The sequence below is a fragment of the Limanda limanda genome, chromosome 11, assembly GCF_963576545.1.
Source record: "Limanda limanda chromosome 11, fLimLim1.1, whole genome shotgun sequence".
In the NCBI taxonomy this organism is placed as follows: Eukaryota; Metazoa; Chordata; class Actinopteri; order Pleuronectiformes; family Pleuronectidae; genus Limanda; species Limanda limanda.
In genome coordinates this window covers 24,246,888-24,268,818 of record NC_083646.1, presented here as the reverse complement: position 1 = coordinate 24,268,818, position 21,931 = coordinate 24,246,888, and the positions used below count along the sequence as shown (strand labels likewise).

Here is a 21,931-nt window from a genome sequence, read left to right as displayed (position 1 = left end):
TGTGATTGAATAAATCAAAACTCTTGTGGATTTTAGCAGTCACTGTTACCCTCCTCCACCAGAGGCTTCTCTCTCATGTGTGTGTGTGTGTGTGTGTGTGTGTGTGTGTGTGTGTGTGTGTGTGTGTGTGTGTGTGTGTGTGTGTGTGTGCATGTCTATCTATAGTTATGAGGGCCAATTTTGGTTCAATACCATCACTGTGAAGACATTTTGAAGTTGTAAGGACATTTTGATTGGTCCTCACAAATACAATGGGCTGTTTGAGGGTTAAGACTTGGCTTTAGGGTTAGGCCTTTTAGTTTGGAAGGTTAGGGTTAGGGTAAGGAGCTAGGGAATGCATTATGTCAATTATTGTCCTCACAACCATAGAGAGAAGGACATGTGTGTGTGTGCGCGAGCTTGCAGTGGTTGCCATTACTGGTACAGGCACCATCTTGCGACAGCAGCAGCAAATTAAACATAATTGCAGATAAGGGACAATAAGATGGAGAGATGTATAGAATCAAGTAAATAGAATAATTCCTTTGTGGTGCAATAATTTATGGTCTGAGCAAAGGTCCTTAAACCTAGCTTACATTCTCCCCTGCTGCGTCCCAAGAATGTGTGTGTGTGTGCGTGTGTCCCAGAGGGCACAGTTGTGTTTTTGTTAGTGTGTGTAACTACATATCCAGTGATATAGCTGGGAAATAACAAGCTCGATAAAGCATCACCTCCAGCTGGTGATCATTACAAAGAAAATATCCACCAACATTATCAAAAAACACGTTATTTTTTGACTTCTATGTCTTTTTATTCATATTAGAATATTCTCTACTCAATACAGTTACCCATTAACAGGTGTCTTATGATTCTGCCAATGACAAATCCAAATAAAAAGATTTAAATTGGCAGCTCTGGCCTCACCTGCATCCCTGCGTGTTATACAACAGCTCCTGAATGTTCTGCTTAACTACTGCTGCAGTGTGTGTGTTGCTGTGATGTGTGTCTGTAATGACTGGTGTTTTCTGCAGTATATGGGGAGAAAGAGAGAGAGAGAGAGAAATAGAGGGAGAGAGGAGAGTGAGAACTCCTTTATTGCTCAATGCTAAATTAATTGCACCAATTATTCACGGAGAGAGTTGTCTAGTGGCGGCCTTCGGGGGGCGAGACCCTGACCGCTCTCCCTCATTTTTAATTGGCTGTCCTGTTGAATAATTGATTGGAGCAAATGTGAAATGGATGGGAAGGTCCAAGTGTCTTTCATCACAACGGGCCGGACGCTGTGACAGCCGGCCACAAACAAACTCTGCTGCTGTACGCAATAAACAAACCGCATGCAGCTGAATTCATGCTGGCTACTGCATCAGGGTAGAATAACAGATATGACTCCTGTGCAGGACACTGCCCTCTGAAACCCTGACAAGATGCACGGCACCAGTAAAACTGATACTGGCAGGACTGAAGTCAGGGAGGGAGGGTTAGCGAGTGAGCAGAGAAACTATTTGTATCATCGTGTACATGGTGAGCCAAGGTAAACAGTGCTGAAATAATATGAAGTGGTAACTCAATAGCGAACTATATTTAATGTGAGTGACTCAGACACATGCGTGGAAAGGGGATTTCAGAGAAAGTACTGATGCCTCAGAGTCATCATAGACGCAATATGTGACAATTCAACAAGCCCATATATAGGTTCATATCTTTAATTGTACATTTAATTCGGTTGTCTGCTAAAATAAGTTTCAAAATATGCATTATTCATCTCGTTTTAGTTCTTGGCCCGCCTCCGAATAAGGCCAGGCAGCTCTGATTGGTCAGCTGGCCCACTCTGGTTAACTGCTTAGAGTGTGTTGTGGAAATGTCACAACCCTTATTCAGAGTTTTCTTGATCTGCTGTAAACACTGCTGTAGCTATGGTAACAATGCCTTTAGTTATGCCATACCGATTAAAGCATGAGTCACATTATGGAAGTCAGGATGAACCAATATTCAAATATATATTTTTGTATAGTGTATTTCATATGCAGCATTATAATTTTTGCTGTAGGTGTGGATGTTAAATGTTACTTGGTGTTGACGCTTTACAGAAAATAACCAGGAATTCATCTAAAGATATTTCAGGCTTTTCAGGAGCAGGGATTTCTGTGGAAGTGAATGACTTAAATGTTTGCTAAGTTACAAAGTCCACAGCAAAGATGCCGTGGATTTAGTAAGCAAGCAAACATTTCATATGCACAAAAACCCTGAAGCTATGAGACAGGAAAGGACATGGAAAAACCAGAAGAATGGAATATGGGCTCTTGAAAACCTATAATACCACTTTTACTTTGACACAGAGAAGTGATTGATGGAAACAAACAGAACCATAAGGGGAATTTCACAGTCTTTAGTCTCTATGCTGCTCTTGGGTTTCATCGTGATGTTCGGCTATATTTCTTTATGGCAGAGGAAAGCTAGATGATGCAATTGCTCCAGCTAAACTTACATGTTTAACTTATTCCAAGAAATAGAGAAAACAGCAGGGTTTATGTGAAATGTAGACACCAGCAACTAATAAAATCCAATAACAACAATATTAAAGCCTTATTTTCTTTTTCTAATGGCTTAACAATGAATTTATGATTTCTCCAATGCAACTATAGTGAAAACAGTGAAAAGGAATTTAACAAAATTCTACAATAAAAAGTGATTCTGTAGCAGAACTCCCACATGCAGGATTGTTTAACTTACAAATTCACGCCTCTCCCACTAACACACACAAACACACACGCACACGCACACGCACACGCACACGCACACACACACACACAAACCCCTAAGTAATCAAAGGCTATTAACTCCTGGTGCTTTCGCAACAAAACAGATGTAAGATTCATGAGTCCCAGCCCATGACTGTTGTCTTTGCCACAGGCTAGTAAAGAAACAATTAGTGAAGAGCTGGCCTCACTGTCCGCCACAATCAATAGTCCCTGATGGTCCTCTAAGCCTATTGACCAAGGCCCACTCCTCTCCCTGACCCCCTATCTGTAGCGGCCGACAGCAGTTGCGATCCACCTATGTGGACCTTGGGAGAGGGTTACCAGGTTAAACAAGGCCCGAGCCATGCAAACAAGCTGCTTTTAATACTGTCTGCCTCTGCGCATCGGTATGCAGTAGGCGTAGTGGAGGGGTTAACCCTCTGTAACAGGTTATCAACCATGTAGCTTCACATACAAATGTACAAATCACACAAAAAGAACCAGCATAATGATAATCTTTCGAAAAAATAGCAATTTCCCAAGAGAAAATAACGTTATAACTAATTTGTGTTCATTACAATTATTATCAAATTGGTGAATACGATTTGTTGCCCTTGTTATAGGTTGCAGGAGCCTGAAGTTCGAAAAGTGTGTAAAAACAAATGCCGCCTGGTGGCTGGCTGTGGTAGAGGCCATAAAGTCTGACTGCTCCATGTTAATGGATGGTACATGAATCAAACTAATCTCTAACCTCTTAAAGATGGTTTGTGTCATTAAAGGTATTTCTTATTACTCTATCCTATAACTTTTTCGACTAAGTTTGGTGTTATTATTCATTAAAAATGGTTGGAATGTAATGATTGACAGCTGAGACTGACTGATGATTGGTGAAAGGCAAGTATCAGCAGGACGTTACTAGTGCAGGCTCTAAAATATGCTAGATGGCAGCGTTTATCGCTATCCAATATATTTCACCTTCATTTCTGAATAGCAGGTGGAAGTGGATACATGTCGTCCATCTTCATATACAGTCTATGTTATGAATCTCAACGCACCGACAAAACTGATACAATCCGCTCATTTAAAATGGAAACTTTGTGTTGAACTTAAGAATCAAGTGTACTAAAAAATATTGACGGTCTCTGTCCACCTGTATTTTTGAAGACAGTGTGTTAGTGTGGCTTATGCCAGTCGACACACACCATCTTGTCCCAATCATCTCACGTTACAACACCCTCAGTGGCACTGAAGCAATCTGCTGATGTCACAGTAATTGTCTGAGTTTGTGTCCTGACAAAACCCTCCTCCTCCCTCACATGTTAACAACATCTGGACTGGTCCTCCTCACTGCTCCCGGCCTGCTGTGACAAGCCTCTCCCACATTGACGCCTGGTACGGATGAGTAGGAACAGGAAGGCAATGGAGACCGAATGGAGGGAGAGGTTGAGGCAGAAGAAGCGGAGCAGCTGTATGGATGAAGGGTTGGGCAGTGGCGAACAGGTGTCACTCCCACTGACGGGCTGCCTAGGTGCCCCCCACCCTGACCATCCCGCCCCACCTGCACGCCCACGCAGGGTAGTGGTGGTTAGGAGAGCATCCATCTCTCACCTGTTCCTCACCCAACGCCCACCTTCCTCCTCCTCCTCAGATGGCACCCAAGCCTGAGCTCAATCTGCTGGGCTCACAGATTGACATTCAAACATGCACACGTTTGCTCATTAACACACAAAAACAGCTGTCCATATTCATAAGTGTGTGAACATGAGAATACATGGTCATAGGCTTGTGCACGTATGCAAACTAACACACACATACAGACACCTATGCTCTGCTAAAGCCCTCATTTTCTTATACTGTGCTCCTTTTGGATCAAACTGTACAAACTTTACCTGGAGCACTAAGAAAATAATGATTGTAAGATTTCGAAGTTGAAGAAGTTGGATATCAGTCTATAATGAGTATGGTATTTTTATATTGTGAAAAAACAGCTCAGATTCAGAGAACAAATATATTTTAACTTTATAGCACAAATATTTGTTTACATATTAATAAATATGTATATATATCATATCATTATTTGGTATTTCGATTTACCATTTTCATCCAAATTCAGTCTCAGTCACTTTATAATTACTGTTCAGATTGTGTTGATTTTGTATTTAGTCCTATGAATTGTGTTTGCTTTGTTTTTAACAGGGAAGATTCACATAATGTTTGGTTTTTGTCTGTTTTCTTTAAGGTTAAGTACTTGTCCTATATTCAGTTCCTTTACTTCCTTTATCTTCTTTTCCGAGCGTGGGATCAATAAAGTTCATCTTATAAAAACTGTTGTCAACTTATGGTTAAATTAACTGATAATTTCATCTCTTAGAAAGAAAACAAACATTTGCTCAATGTTCTTCTCGAGAAATTGAGTGGGTTTTCTACCGTGAAACACTAATAATGCCTTGGTTATAGTGAGCAAAAAAATCATCAGAGAGATTGAAAGAGGCTCTCCTGCAGGTTAATCAATCAATCAATCAATGTACAAATCTATTTATCTATTAACAATATCTGTCCATCCATTCATCCATCCGTCCATCCATGCATGCATGTCCAATCATCACAGCCCTTACAGCCTTCATAACCCTCATCACTCGGCGTTACAGCAAACTGTGGTGCAAGGGTTGGAGGGAGGTGCAGGTGTGTGTATCAAGCATCCCCCTCCCCCCGCCCCTCTGCCCTCATCCCTCCTCCACTTCCCTCCCTCCGTTGCCGTGGTGAGGAGGGCAGTAATTACTCTGGTGTCAGCGTTGCTGGGTGCGACTCCTCCCCCGGCAAGGGGCGGCGGGCATCCATAACCCATCGTCCTGCCACGGGGTAAACGCCGGGCCATCCATCACGCACCCACTTGACAAATACCTTCCATAATAGAAGTTTATTTTTATGGGAGGCTGAATCAAGGACTTTCCCATGCATACAAAAACGTGTCAGAATTATTTATGGCTTGTGCTGAGACGCACAATATGTCATATCAAAGTCCCATCCCGCTTGCCGGCGCTGCTGGAAGCTGCCGGCGCTTGGCCTGTCGATATCTCTGCTCGCTATCAATAATGTGGAACACCGCCACGATAAGCCTCTAGATTCGGAGGTCATACTCGACACACACAAACGCACAGGCACGGGGGCTGACACGCACACATTCTCAGGCATCACATGCATACACACAACAAACTCACACATGATGACATACATAGATGTGTTTTCAAATGGATTTCAAACACACACACACACACACACACACACACAGGAAGGTAGAGAAAAAACCACAAACAGTTCAGATGAGAACATCAATTCATACATGTGCCTGTAATCCCACATTAAAGGTTCCCTGCAATGAAAACAAACATGTTGTTCCACTCACACATAAAAACATAAAACAAGAGAAATACAGATCCCTGCATGAATCAAGTGAGTTTTTCCTTTAACAGTTTATTTTCTTTACCCTCAGTTTCTTCCCCCAAGAATAGAACAACTACCCAAACAAAGACGTTCACAGGGCTGAACTCGACCCGCTGTGTAGAGAGCAGGACCGTGGATTACTGTCCGTCAGTCAAAATCACTGCCAAGGTCAGACCAAAACAAAGCGGTTCAGAGACGAAGGAACGCAGCTGCCACTTCCTATTTGTATATGTGTGTAAAGTGTGTACATCTACATACGCCCGTCTGCGGTAGACTGAACTCCAATAGTATTCAAAAAAGCATAACAACTTAAGGAAATCCCTTCACTGCAGCCCGCAAATCTGAGAGCTGTCAGTCAGAATGAGTGGCAACCCCCTTTCGCCTAGAGAAGCGGAAATAAATTGGGTTTCCTGATAAGGCCCCAGCATCACCAGCACAACATCTGACCGAAAAGGGAGAGAAAAAGAAAAAAAACCGAGCTGATTTTCCATAAGCCACTTGAGTGCTGTCAATCAACATGACTGGCAGTCGAACATGTCGCCAGTGGAGAGAGAAATGGAGGGAAAAAATAAATTAATGTACAGAAGAAGGAGCAGAGAGAGAGAGAGAGAGAGACAGAGAGAGAGACAGAGAGAGAGAGAGAGAGAGAGAGAGAGAGAGAGAGAGAGCATTAAGCCTGGTGGGGGAAAAAATATGATAAATATGATAATTGAAATGATGAGATTTTGGTACTTGCTAGTGGAATCGGCTGTGCCCAAAGGGATTAGTCCTTCATTCACTGTCACTTTCAGCCTTTCTCTCCCCTTACACACACAAACACTTAGCACCCCAACACACACAGGAAACACAAAATACATACATTTATAACAAAAAGATCTAATTCTACCAGGTCGGTTGTTTTTGTGTGTGTAAAACTCGGAGGCAGCAGGAGGCGATAAACCTAAAAGTAGCCGTCTGCAAACCCACCGGCAAAGTAAAAAAAGAAGAAGAAAAAAACAGCATCGGAAGCAGTGGGAGAACTTTGTCCTGTGAAGACAGAAGATGTATTGCTCAGGGGAGATAGTAGCAACAGTAAATGATTACCTTTTTACAAACTGGGCCTTTGTAATAAAATGCGTAGGGGGGAGTATTATCAATTCCGCCGCCCAGTGAAGATAGCATTTCTTAAGCCACGGCGAAGCTGATCACTATCTAGAGAGGAGCCTGAATCTGTATTCCTCACCGCGAGTCCAGGAGGGAGAGGGGTCTGAGACCTGTTCGCTCGTATGAGTGTGTGTGTATGTGTGTGTGTTTCACTGTTTCACTGAGAGAGACATCCGTTAGGGCCTTCTGTGCCTGCAGGCCCAGCCGTGACACGACCAAGATCTATTTTCTCACATCCACAAACTGAAAAGACATGCAAGAGTGTGTGTTCATGCACAAAAACACATAGACATGAAATCTCTTATATGTGCAAACAAACATACTTTGTCCTTGGGGCAAAGAACTATAAGATTGGAGATGAAGTTGTGTGTGAAACCGTGTGTGTGTGTGTGTGTGAATGTGTGTGTCAATGCATCTTTCTACACTACGTCTGTGTGCCAGCCTGAGATTCTCTGTTAGATGTCGGATTCTGGAGAAAGACACTGACAGATGACATGTACACACACACACACACACACACACACACACACACACACACACACACACACACACACGCACACGCACAATCACACACAGACACACACACACACTCTCACACTCTCTCACACTCTCAGACACACACTTGTCTGATAGCAGTCAAACAGAGGAGCAGAGACACCACAGCAGAGACAACAGTCAGACCGGCAAACAGATAGAGAGACATACAGCATGGCAGTGTTGGCCCAGAGTCACATCACTCACTCTTGACAGACACACACAAACACTTCACCAGAATAGTGAGAGATCATAACACACGTAGATACACATGGCACCACAAGAAAGAGAGTGATGCAGTGCGGGAGAAGTAAGGGGGTTAAAAATTGGGCAGAGAGCGCTATCGCTGCAGCCCCGGGCGTTAATGCACACTGTTGGAACTGTGGGATATTTATATGAAACGAGATGAGCGATGATGTGACACTCATCTGTTCCCCACATGCAAGCCTGCCTCGCAACACAACACGCACACAGCTCTCCTTCAAACCTCATCCTTTTACCAACACATATCAAAGGTCACTGAATTAAAACCAGTCATCTCCAGCTCAGAGTGAATGAAGGCAAACTATCTCCGCAGCTGGTTCTCATAACGTGTAGAGAACAATTCCCAAGAAAAATAATGTCTAGTAGTGATAAATATGTGTGTATCTTAACTTTACGATTAAACCTAATGTTTCTTTATATATCTTATGGGGACTTTGCCTTAATTTACAAATACTTCCTTTGATCCGTCAAGAGAACAATATATTTAATACATGTCTTCTGTGACTGTGGAGGGAGCGCTCAGAGACTCAAACGACCCTGATGATGTCATCTCAGCTTGGCTCTAGAAACCACAAATTTATAACAAAAAACCTGGTTTATGAAGAGGGGGCAAGGATGTTTTGAAAAGATTTAACAGGGAAGGAAAGGTTTTGATATCATGGCTCCTCAACTTTGGAAATCTCCTCCTCCAAACATTGGATCCACAGACACTGTGACATAAACTGTAGAAATCAGCTGAGGAATGGGTTGTTTAAACCTGCCTTTGTTTTATTTTCTATACTTCTATTTGCCTTTATGTCATTTTAGATTTAGGTCTGTTGATAAGTCTGCAGACTTAGGGAGATTATGAATATATATTTAAATAAATACAGATGCATATGTCCACCTTTTTATCTATTGTATACTCTATTTATTTTTGTCAAGAACTTTGGGATATTCTGCTCTTTATATAATACTTTCTTATTTTCAAGGTTGAATAATTTAGTAAGTTGCATTATGGGAAATGCAGGATGCAGTGTTTTTGAAAGAAAAAATCAACTGCTGACACTTTGATTCGAACCATTCCCTTCAATGTGTGGGACAGTGGAAGACACCGACACCTTTAATAGCCCCTAAAAATAAAGAGTTAGTTGACATCGTAAAGGTAATGTTTTATAAATAAAGTCAGTCATAACTAAATATAGAAAATAAAATATATAATATGTTTATTTATCATGAACCTTGATTAAGCCTTAGGCCTTCACTGGACCAAGTAAGACAGACTCTAAATATTTTAGTTTGACAACTAATATCAAATAAAGTTTTAGTTTTAGATAATCATAATCGTTATTATATGTAAAAAGATATGACCTCCAGGTATGATAATTATTCAAGTAAAATAAACAGGCCCTCTAGCTGACCTGCTCCCACTGAAGGGCCAGTCCTCACTCACACAAATACATCGCAAAGAGCTGGAGCTATTGAAACACAAAAGTTTGTTCTCCTCTTTCTATCCTCCTTATTCTCTTTTTCTTTTCTTTTTCACAGGTGTCAGACAGGATTTCATGGACTGTGCGTATGTGTGAATATGCCACACCCCTTTTGAGTGCTAATTTACCCTTTTAGGTTTAATCTCCCCATGAGTGGCTTTCCTCGCCCTTTAATTAGGCTATGGGGAGTCGACACTAACACTTAAAATGCACACATGGACTCCGACACATGCACAGAGCCTTTTTCTTGGTACCACACACACACAAATATATATGGTATATGTACACACATCCACTGAGATGCTGAAGAAACACAGTCCCAGACTTGAGACACGCTCTGGGAAGACATCATCAGCCCTCTGTGGGCCTCTTTCATACTCTGGCTCCCCTCAACTGCACCAGTCACCGAGACAGGACAGAGGGAGGGAGAACAAGAAAAGAAAAAAAATGAGGCAGATATTCTGGACTTAAGCGAAGACATAGAGAGGGGCAAGGGCATTTGTCTCTGAGATTTTTCCATTTCAAATCTATTTGTCAAGTTATGGTTGCGTTAAGCCCCATCAGATTTTGGCAGACCCAAGTGGCAGCAGGAGATAGATGTTTGAAAAATTCTTTGTTTTTTAAACTTCACTGCCCATACAATTTCCAACATTTTCTTTTGGGTAACATGTGAACTCATTAAACCAAAATAATGTGATGAAAGAAAAAAAATCTTTGCAACACATTATGGCTTGACTTTCACTCATCGGTTTAATCACCAAGTTTGTGATTTTGGCGTAAGGCAGGAGTGTTTTTACATAAAACTCCCACCATGCTGCCTCAAAGTGGTCAATAATATCATTTTTTTAAATGTGCAAATTGCGAGAACTGCTGCAGTTTGCCAGAAGAGTTTTCACAATAAAACACTGTGAGGTGATTTGGACAGAAACATTGTAAACACTACAATTTATCAATCAGACAGTAGAAAGATCTTTGCTCTCTGGATTTTCACACTATTTAGTGTCCTGCTTCTCCAACTACAAGTCTATCTCCTAAAACACCACCTGTACCAGTGAAAATTAAACTCCTTCATTCTCCTTTTTTTCTGTTGCTTCTACAAACAAACCACACATTTACCAAAAAGTGCACTAAAGAGGGAAATACAATAACAGCACTTGATAGCGGCTTGTTATGTTAGAAATAAGAGGGCACTTAATTGGGGTCTGATAGTCTAATAGGCAGCCCCTCTGATTACCAACTCTGCACATTGGCTTAAATTAGCCCACTGATGAGCAGCCAGGGGATTCAATTATGCTAGGGGAAAAATAAGGGGCCCTAATAGGCCACTGTATCAGGAAACATGGGACTGGGCTGGGCTAAAGCGCTGGTAATTGGTTGTTTAGTTGGAAAGTTGAGCCTGTTGGTAATTAGAGATGCCGAGACGTTTGGAGAGCCACCAAACAGACGACACATGGAGGCTAAGGAGGAAGACAAGGGTCCTTGGTACAGGAAAAGGGGCAAAGGTCGCGGCGGAGATTTCATAAGTGCTCTTCAGCCAATGAGGGTGTAGATCAGGGAAAACATCTTGGTACCCAGAGTGGTGTTGACTTAGTAAAGGTCAAGATGGAGCAAACTTGGCTACAAGCGAAAATCATTGCTTTGGGCTTGTCTCACTTCCTGCTCTCCTTACAATTACTTTCTTATCTTTTCACTGCTCTTTTCTCTCTCAGCTTTCCCATTGACGTCTTTCTTTCTGTCTTGTCTCAGGCAGGTTAGCAGTTAGCTGTAGATGGATGTGTACAGCGTGTCTGAATTGAAGGAAGAGGAGGACAATTGAATTATGGATGAGGCTTTATAGGAGCCGGCGGCCTGTCTGGTCCCATATCCACTGTCCCATACAGGAGGAGCAGCCCTGCCCGCGAGCATCCCCACCACCAGTCACTCACAGGGGGTGTCTCTGTGTGTGTATATCTAATGTGTCTTTCTACCAATGCTCTAGATGTTCACATGAGAGCCTCTGTGTCTGTTTTCTTGCAAAACATAAAGTATATAATTTTGCTTTTATCTTTCGATTAACAGGAGAGAAGTTAGGCATGTGATGTAAACTGACATGATATAAACAAACCCATTGGGGATGTCTGAAAAGTGGTTTAAATTAATGATGATCTGATTCATACCAGGGAAGTGCATGCAAATAAGTGTACTGTACTGTAGCTTTCCAGCAAAACATGTTTCAGTCTGAGAGAAGACATTTGCTCATTACATGCTTAACCCATTAAGACAGGACGTAATATATGCGTGTATATACCTTTAAGACTGAGGGCCTCTCCTTTAGAGCCGGATGAGACATGTGCGTGTCCTCCACGATGTCACGTTTTCGAAGACATGTGGCTGATTAAATACATTGTGATTTGCTGAAAATGTAACATGCATTATGGGAGGATTAATACAAGTTTTTGTAAACGTTGACAATTCTGCCAGATTTTCAGGAAACCCTCAGGCGGGGTCACTTTCTAACAAGGCTTCGGTTTAAGGGGAAAGTTAATGTTCAGCGCCTTAGGTTTTAATGGATTGAAGCAGTTCAGGAAATATAATTTCTGTTGCTAAATTTCCTACTAAGGTGTTCTTACTGTTATCTTTCTTGTGCCATCGAACGTCCAACTTTCTATTCTTCAAATGTCATCATCAGAACGCAGCATTAGTCTAAAAACTTACAGACAGCAAAATTTCATCCTTTTGTCCTGCTACCTCACTATGCAACTGTGTCCTACATAAGCCATCTGCAACTTTTTGAATAGTGCAACATAAGCACACATCTAACATAACTGTGCCATTGCAACACCAGAGAGCTTATATCAAGTGTCATCAATCTGCCTCAAATTTCCTGATAGTGACAGAACTTGTCCAGAGGCGCTGACCCAGTCTGACGATGACACCACATGTACAGTCATCATTCACCGTGTGAACAAAATAAAATCTGTCTCCAATGGCCTAAAGGTGGCAAAAACACACTGAAGACATTGCTTCACATTTGGTGCAGCCAGAAACCAATTGTTTCTCTGTGTCCATACTGATTGGATGAGACTTGTCAGTTAAGGCTCTGAATGGCCACTTAACGGCTGAAGGGAAGCTCTCAGATTGGTGCTGAGAGGAAGGGAAGAGAATAGAAGAAGAGGATGAAACAAAAGCCCGTTTGTTGTGGATGATGTGTGATAAATGCAGCCAGTTGGGGGAGTTTTCACGCTCATTGGAGCAGGTTATTATGCAGGAACTGCTGCTTGCTCTGCCCAGACCGACCCTGTACTGGTTTACTGAGACGCATGCAACTGACGCTGTGCGTTTTCCCCCTAAACCGCTTCGCTAACCCTCCAAACAGACTCTCTCTCACACACGCACAGGCACACGCACACACACACACACACACACACACACACACACACACACACACACACACACACACACACACACACACACACACACACACACACACACACACACACACACACACACACACACACACACACCTTGTTGCACGTCTCATGGGGCACACTGGCATTGAGCAGCTGCTTCTCAATTGTAATATCTCAAGCAAGACTGCATGTGTAGTTTATGGAAGTAAAGGAGAAGGTAATTTAGAGCAACAGTCCAAAAGAGGGACAAAACGCATAAAGAAGAAAACAAGTTGTGAGTTTAAAGCCCCTCACTTCACTTGATCCTTACAGGGCCAGATGAAGCTGAAAGGTGTTCCTCCTCAAGGGAACTCACCAATTAACACCCAGACAGTGACTTGAGATAAGCTTCAAGTTTATGCATGCAGGCTTACTAAGGATGTTTTGTGCGATTCAGGAAATGAGATAAACTTAAACGACACAAAAACAACACCAGGTCAAAAACAGACAGTGTTAGAAACATCCATCTTACATTACAATGTTTTCATTTTCACCAGATTCCAAACAAAGGAAACCAGTGTAACCAGTGGTTGCATTAATGAAATATTTTCAATCAATGACTCATTCTTTTTAAAGGGTGATCCATCATTTGGACATATAAGAACACCGAGGGTGATCCACTGTAACGTTAAGAAAATCTCATGCAACGCTGTCAATAACCACAAATAGACCAGACGGCGATACGGGTCAGAGGAACTGTGCCCTTGGTGCATAGAAATCAGATGATGGAGGATTTCCTCTTGGCTACACAGGAGCGTGTAGGTTCAGGAAATCCCCCATCCAGATGCCTTGAAGAGATTTTCCTCAACTTGAAAACTCCAGTGTGGCAGAAGAGTGTCCAGTAAAATTGAAATTACCGTGAGGAGTCTTCTCTCTGAGCTAAAGACAAAACAGCCTCTCCAGCTAAGTCCCTTCATCCATTTGATTATACTCAATTCTGTTCAAATGCATCGTACATATTTGCCTGTTCAGATGTAATGGCTGTTTTTCTGCCCTTTACTGTCACTGAAAAATAAAACTGCTTCGTGTGATAATGTTGTCATGAAGAGTGACCATATAAAGGCCCGTAAAACTAGACACTCTGTATGTTTATTATGTATATTAAAAGTTATTGATGAAGCTGTAGAAAAATAAATGTCTCATTACCATTAAAAATTCAAAAGAATGGTAGAAATAAATTAAGTAACTTTATGAGTGCAACATCTGATTGTATCTTTCCATCTTGTTTTTTTCTTTTCTGTGGCGTTAAAGGTATTTCACACTTTTTGGCCTCAAACCCCCCCCCCTGTTGACTTTGTGAGATCCAACTCAAGAACAACATTCACACTGCGACGGCATCAGCACAATGAACCAACCTGTTCGCCTGATTTTACATCCTACTGAACAGAATGACTTTTTTCATTAATGCCGATCATGCGAATGCAACATAAGGAAGGTGACACAAAGACGCGGGTTCATCAACAACGCTGACGACTTGATGTCCTATAGGTGTTTTTTCAAAGAACAGCGATACATTGTGTGCTTTTTGTCAACACATTTACCACATCGAAACGTGTCACATGTAACACATTGTTATTAGAAACAGATGTTGATTTTAACGCCGGTGTCTGTGGCTTCTTTCACAGCGTCGACACAGTGTCATATGCGCAGGGATACCAGGACACATTTGCATGACACACACACCTGTCCTCCACAATCACAAACACGCTGCTGTAACACAATACGCAAGTAAAACTCAGGAGAGTAATGTTTCATTACATGATGAACAGAAGGTGAGAGTGAGGGAGGGAAGCCGGGCAGGCGCACACATGCATAACTTAAGTAAAAGCCATCGAAATCCAGATTTGTTTACAGATTTGTTTAATAAGGGAAAAATATATGCAAACAAATGAATTTGCCTGTGGTTGTAACTGTGTATTAAGATCATCACTTACAAGGCCAGGTCTCCCCTAGCCCTCTACAGCAGAGATCCATCATGCATTATTAAGGATAATAGAATCTGCATAAAGCTGAAACAATGCCTTGAAGAAGTTTATTTATTTATTTGTTTTATCTTTTTAGGCACTAAGCAGCACATCCAAATACTCAGTCCCTGTGAGCTAATTACAAAGCATTTGATCTCTGTGCCCCGAGGATGTGCAATTATAACCTTGGTGGAAAATTAGGGAAATATTTCAAAATTAAAAATAGTGGAATGAAGAAGGTCTGAAAAAGCTAATGGCGACATATCACCTGTGTGTGTGTGTGTGTGTGTGTGTGTATAAACACGGCTTTTCTTACTGAACAGGACAGGAGCTTCATCTGATTTTAACAAAGCCACTGCCCTGCAACCACACTTGACCTCACTGGAGGGAGATGGCAGAGAAACAAGGAAATCTACTATTTCCCTAAGCTGCACCAGTCATCACGTACTTGCAGCATTTTAATTAGCAAAGAAAGTTCTGGACGAGGGGAAATTTGTTAAAAGTCGGCACACTGTGATGTACCTGTAGCTCTAGTCCGGATGCAGTGCTATCTGTACCGGGATCAAACAGATGCCGCCACTCCTCTCTGGCATATCTCGCCAGCAGATCACACAGGGAAGACAATTGTCATTACCATTTTATTAAAAATGTGCCCTATCAGCAACACCCCCCCCCCCCTCCATACTCACATATCTAACCTCCTTTCTCTTCTCCTGCCTTTTTTCCACCTCAAATTCTAATCAACATTCCCCTCCATCACTTGCTGGATGTAATTCCCTCTCTTCCTTCGTTTGCAAAGGACCTCTCCTTTCATCCTTGAGAAGGGCTTTAATTTGAAGTGCGACGCTGAATAAAGAAGGGAAGACGAAGAGAGTGAGAGAGAGCAGGGGAAAGGGAGAGAGCGAGAAAGAGAGTGATATGGAAAGACAGAGCGGCGGAGACGTTCGGGTGTCAATCAATACAGCGCGAGGGGCTGCGAGGGCCCATGACTAGGGTGCGTTTGATCTGTGTCTTTCAAAGGGGGAACAGCGGGAAGGGCCATCACAGATGATTTGCCTCTTGCTGCTGGCCCTGGTGCCACTCTGACAGAGAGCAATCACAAGCAGGTTAATTCAACATCTACCTTCTTAATCTTTTTTTCCCCTGTCTCTTTCTTTTGGTCTCGTTCTGTCTACTTAGATGAAACACTGCTCTTTCCGCTACCACCACCATCACCTCCCTTTTCCGTCTTTTGAAAGAGGAAGAGATCACAGGTGTACTTTCAATGTCTTTTCAAACCCACCTATAGTGTGACTGCTTTGGTTTTAAACTGAGCTGATGATTATCTGGATTTCTGCGATGGTTTACTTACATGTTGTTGACACAACGCTGCGATTGATAATTTCTCTTTGGAAACAGACGCAGTTAAATATTTTTTCTCTCGGGAAACAAACACCATCATCCACATTTTTGCATAATTTATTTTGCGGTCATTCTATGGGTTCATATCTGTGTCAAGTGAGTGTCAAGATGACATTTTGAAAACATGCTGCCTCACTTGACTGAAAGAGGAGGATGTGACATGTGATCCAGACAACATCTGACCTTGGCTCACAAAACGTAAAACATTCGGTGCCTCCTACAGCTGGGCTGAATGCCACGGCACTGACCTGGAGACTTAGTAAAACTGTTTTGTTCTCTTGTAACCTAATACATCAAACTTATAAAGAAAAAGATAAAGAGATAAAGAAACAAAATGAATCTATGAGACGGTTTTCTTCACCAAAGGTCGGCCATACATGAGGACAAACAGAGGTGAGGGAAATTCTAGGGTGAAAGGGTAAGAAAGGCATTAAGGTGTGCTTTGGCTAAAGTATAGAAAGAATAGAGAATATGAAGGTGGGAGTGTGTTTTGTTTAGTTTAGTTGAAGGTAAAAAGGTTGTTCAGGGAGGTCGGGGGTGAATGTCAAGAGGATGAACGATAAACTCAGTCCTTGAATTTCAAAAACACAAATTATACCAAGAAAAAGCCTGTTTCAGAAATTCAAAAAACAACTTTTCGGAGTCAGCACAAAGACACGACTCAGATTTATTCAATTTCAATAGAAAATAAGCCACTGTGCCACCAGAATGCTGGCATTTTCCAGTAATCTACCTGGCCTGGCCTCTTCCTCGTGGTGCTTCCCTCCAACTATACTGCTTTTATGTAAGGTCAGAGGGATAACAGGATAAAGGCTGTCCTCTCTGCTCTTCTGAAGGACAAGCACTCTGCCGATTGGATTTGGTGGCCTTCAAGGACAAAAGGAAGAACACTGCGACACAAAGGAAGCAATAGAGGAGGACCAAGATTTCATCTGTCTCTGTGTCCTGAGTGATTGGCAGGGATGGCCAGACCAGCAATCTTTGAGTGCTGCCTCTTTGTGGCTGTGTGCCCTCCATCAGCATTATATAGCGAGACTCGATCCACCGACAAAAACATGCTCGGGGATTCTGGATGATCTGACCTCAGTGGAATAATAGAGCCCATGAAGGCAGCGTTTGGCTTAATTCAGTGGAATGATTTCAAATGTTGATTTGTCTGTGATTGTATTCTTCAAGAGCTTGTGCACACAATAATAAAAAGATTAGGGAGGCAACTGAGAACATGTACTAAGTTCAATCCTTAAAACAGCAGAAAAACACTAGTTTGGGAACAGTATATGTTCCCAGGTACCATTAAGGTGCAAGGGACTTACAGGGGCTCTCCAATGATGTAGTGTTACACTTCCATAAAGTTGGAGGATTAAAAGCAACGGATTAAAAAAAGCATAGGGAAAACTTCAGCAGTTACAGATATCCTGACCTTGTGTTGTTATTATGGGAAACGCTCCAGAAACACTGGATCCTACAATTCCAGCAACGCAACTAAATAGCATGAATGGTCTTCATAACCTGTGATACAGGTTTAAAATCAATGATGAATGTAATAATGTAGTTCCCCCCTGACTGAAAAGTTCCTAACACAGACACAGAAGTCAAGCCACCACCTTTTTCAAAGGCTGAGTGGAACTAGTAGAGACAAATTAACTGATAATGATGAGTATAATTGTTGGAGTGCCCCTTTAACTCTCATCTGATCCAGCAGACTCGATGGAACAGATTTGTGATGAAACTGAGCGGTTCCATACAAGACATTGCTGAAAATGAGAATGGACCTGAACATTTACACACAGAAGTGTTCACAATGGCTCGTGGGCACCATTGTTTCAAAATGTCAACATTCTCTATGTCTAAAACCCTTTTCCACTGATCAAATAACCCACAAACACACACTGCAATGGAATATGATGCAATTACATCACTCCCTGGTCACATGTATCTGCAATACGCACAGTTTTTAATCAGATCAGCTCTGGCTCTGATTGGCAATGATGGAAACATGACACCCGGGTGAACACGCTAATTTGGCAAGACAACGAGGTCAGAAAGCTTCTGATCTATATGTATTTGTGATGTTGAACATGACAACAAAAAAACTGAAAGGCAAACTCCTCTACTGGCAGAGGGAAAGGAGTCAATTGCCTCTCTATAGCAGATTTACTCGTGTTTTAAAAACCTGCGAGTACCGGAAAATTTCTGTGTAAAAGAGGTATAACTCTTACAGGCTCTGTATTGGACTCAAGCAATAGAACCCTGTAAAATCCAGAAATAGGGCATAGTTGTGAAATGTTTGCTTGTCTATTTACTTCAAGGGCACATTACCTGCATGTAGGTAGGCGAGGTCTGGATTCTCGATATCGGCGTGACTCTCCTTCAGGTGGTTTCGGAAATCAGTGGGAGAGTTGGTGGCCTGGCTGCATTTGGGACAGTTGTACATCTTCACGCCCTCGTGTTTTCCCGTATGGAGAATGTGCTTCCGAATATTCTCAGCACAGTTAGATCTGAGGGAGACAAACAAAGATAAAAGGCCTCATTCCTTTTTTGGAAGAAATAAAATAATTTAAAAAAAAGTCAAAGATTAAAAGATGAGAGAAAACACAAGATAAACGCTTGGCAATATTCCCAAGAAAAGGTTTTGCTGCATTAACATTCTATTTTGTTGCAATGATGAGACCCACACACTCACACTCACACACACACACACACACAAACACCCGCACACACACACACACACACACTCACCCCCACACACACACACACTAGCTCAAGTTGAGCTTTGGAGCTGTGGGAGCAGACGTGTTTGGACAGACTCTCAAAGCATTCATAGCCTAAATATGCCTCGGTGAAGCAGTCAGCGAATGACGAAATAAAACACTTTCACATGAACAATATTTACATCTCACAAATTCTTTGATATTTTGTTACGCTCTTTCATTTCTCTTAGACATTTTCTTTCCTCACAGTTGGTCGGTTTAGAGTGTAATGGTGCTAGAATCTGTGTTACGACTGCCGAAACAGACGCCAAATAAAACTACGTTCAAACTGCAAGCCTTAGTGCTTAATTCAGATTTTATGAAGCTGTTCACATTATCCTGTAAAATGTGGCCAGTATCAGATTCCAAAGTGAACTATCATCAAACAATCAGATCTGAGTCACATTGCGGAGAAAAAAATCTGTTTGGGCCTCTGAACTTAGTGTACATGCATTAGAGATACTATATGTTTAAGGGATTTTCGCTATTCAGCATGTATCTTTAGTAGTGTATTAAAGGTGTACAAAAAGTGGTGTTGTGTGTGTGTGTATATGTGTGTGAGGGTTTGTGGGGCTTCGGGCTGGTCAGATAGGGCAGGCCAGGCATTGAGCTACTGCAGGGTGTAGGATGTAATGATGTCAGCTCAGAGAGTCTCACACAACCCTCTGCTGATTAATGATGCTGCCTGACCTGCTCCCAGGCTCTATCTAAACCTGCCCACAGACACACTAGCACACACGCATGTCTTAGTGAAGCCCTGAATGGGCAGGAAACAAACAAACATGCACATACATACATACATGGGTGAACATGAACAGTTCAGTTTGTGCCAAATTAAAAAAAAAGAAAAAAAAAGGGAAATCTCTGATATGACAAGACGGGTGCAGAATATACAGACACAAATCCATAAACACCCACACCCACACATGTGTACCTAAGCACACACATAATGCATCATGCAAGCAAGCATGTGCAGTGTAGAACACAGCTCCATACACACACATAAACACACACCATCATGTGTTGATGGATGGGGCACTCGTGCTCAGTTTGGACCTGACATTCTCGGACAGTATAATACGCAATTACTCTCCCTTATCACCTTGGCCGGGACAATAAAGCCTCACAGTGCCATAGCTCACGCCAGCCAAGGAGAGAATTTGTTTTCACTTTTGCAGAGACACCTCTCTCCATCATGGGGCCACAGTCCAGCCTGGCTCCACTGGGGCCTAAACAGAGCGGGCCCTCGCTGCGTTTCTGTTCCTGCTGTATGAAATAAGCACCAGCAAGGGGTGAACAATGAGGACTCTTCACAAAGCAGAACACTACAGCAGGCTGGGATGCCACCATCTCAACAAAAGAATAAATAATGCTTTATATGATCAGTTCTGATACAGCATTAACAAATAAAGGAATACAGCAGGGCAGCTGACTGATAAAATATAATTCGACCGGATGAGATAAGATTCTGAACGTGAATGTGCAGAATCTGTACGAGACAGGTTCATTTTGGGGACAGAGGCTTTCTGCTGTGTGTGTACAATCACATGTGAGAAAGCTTGGGTTCTAAACAGTCCATGTGGAAAGCAAAAGAGGACCATTGACCAAAATGCCTCGGCTTTTTTATTTATTTGAATTCATATGCAGATATCTTTTAACAAAGAATAGCCACAATGTTGTCTGCACCTATAAAACTGTGTTTTGTTGGGAGTTTTGTCCTGGACACCTGCTGTCCACACAGGAAGCCACAAAAGAGTGTCCGATGCCCCCAGGGCTATTGTCTGACAATACAGCCGCTGGACTGAGATTGTTCTTTTCCTGATAAAATTTTGTACTACTGGTTGTAAAAGCAGATATTTAAAAAGCACCCGAAAACCTCGAAAAATACTTTTATAAGAAACCAGAGCTAACAAGCATTAAAAGCAGAAACAAAGACTTTGAATCTCCACTAAGGCCTGATTTCAAAACCACAGCTTTACAGTAAGTGTATTGAGTTTGAAGAATCTGAAAAGGTTAGCGCATCTTCATGAGTCTTACTAACTGGTGATGGATAAATATGTAAATAAGCATTTATATTTCCGCATACTGTCAATTACTTATCCAGCAATCGCATTGTTGTAATTACGCTGCTATCGGCAGCCGCTAGCAAAACAAGAACAGGTTCACAGACACATCATGGCCACATCTGTTGACTGTTCTTTTGCATAATGAAGAAAAAAGACAGCCTTAAAAATTTGAAACTGCCACATGCTCATGAATTAACGCAAATCATGCGGCTAAAAAATGCATTTAATACCGAAAGTGAACTGATTTCTTATTCGAAAGGGGGAGCATTAAAAGATAAAAAATTTGAAGCGGAGCTAAAAGGTTGTAAAGAGAGCGCGGGTGGATTCCTAGGGGGGCCATGCTATCCCTCAGATATGGTAATGGAGTAATTGTCATATTAAAACAACACAACGTGCGTTTAGGAGTCAGCAGGTGTCACAGTTAGTGAAAGCCCACACCAGTCCTCCTACTATACACTGTATTAATTAGTCTAACACTGTTTCAACTTCCTCCCCCATCCATGCACTCACCATGGGACTCAGCCATACTGACGCGCAATGGATATATCGCCCCTTCTCTCCCTCTTTCTGCTGCTCTCTCCCCTTTATTTCATCCATTTCCATATTCCTCCTCCCAACGAGTCTATGGTAATGGCAGAGGTGTAATTGAGAGGCGCTTTGTTAGAGGAGATTTAAATGTGTTTCTTTGTGTGTGTGTTGAGTTGCGATGAGGAGGGGGTGGGGGGGTGGGGGGGGCTGTATTTGGATCATTGGC

At 42.1% G+C, this 21,931-nt stretch overlaps 1 protein-coding gene across 1 annotated transcript in view; it reads right to left on the bottom strand.

Moving 5' to 3' along the window:
- znf407 (zinc finger protein 407) overlaps window positions 1-21,931 on the bottom strand; it is a 148,755-nt gene that overhangs the window by 24,394 nt on the left and 102,430 nt on the right. The window contains exon 9 of the mRNA XM_061081379.1: window positions 18,681-18,859. Within this exon, the coding sequence (XP_060937362.1) occupies window positions 18,681-18,859 (179 nt within the window). The remainder of the gene's footprint in view (window positions 1-18,680; window positions 18,860-21,931) is intronic.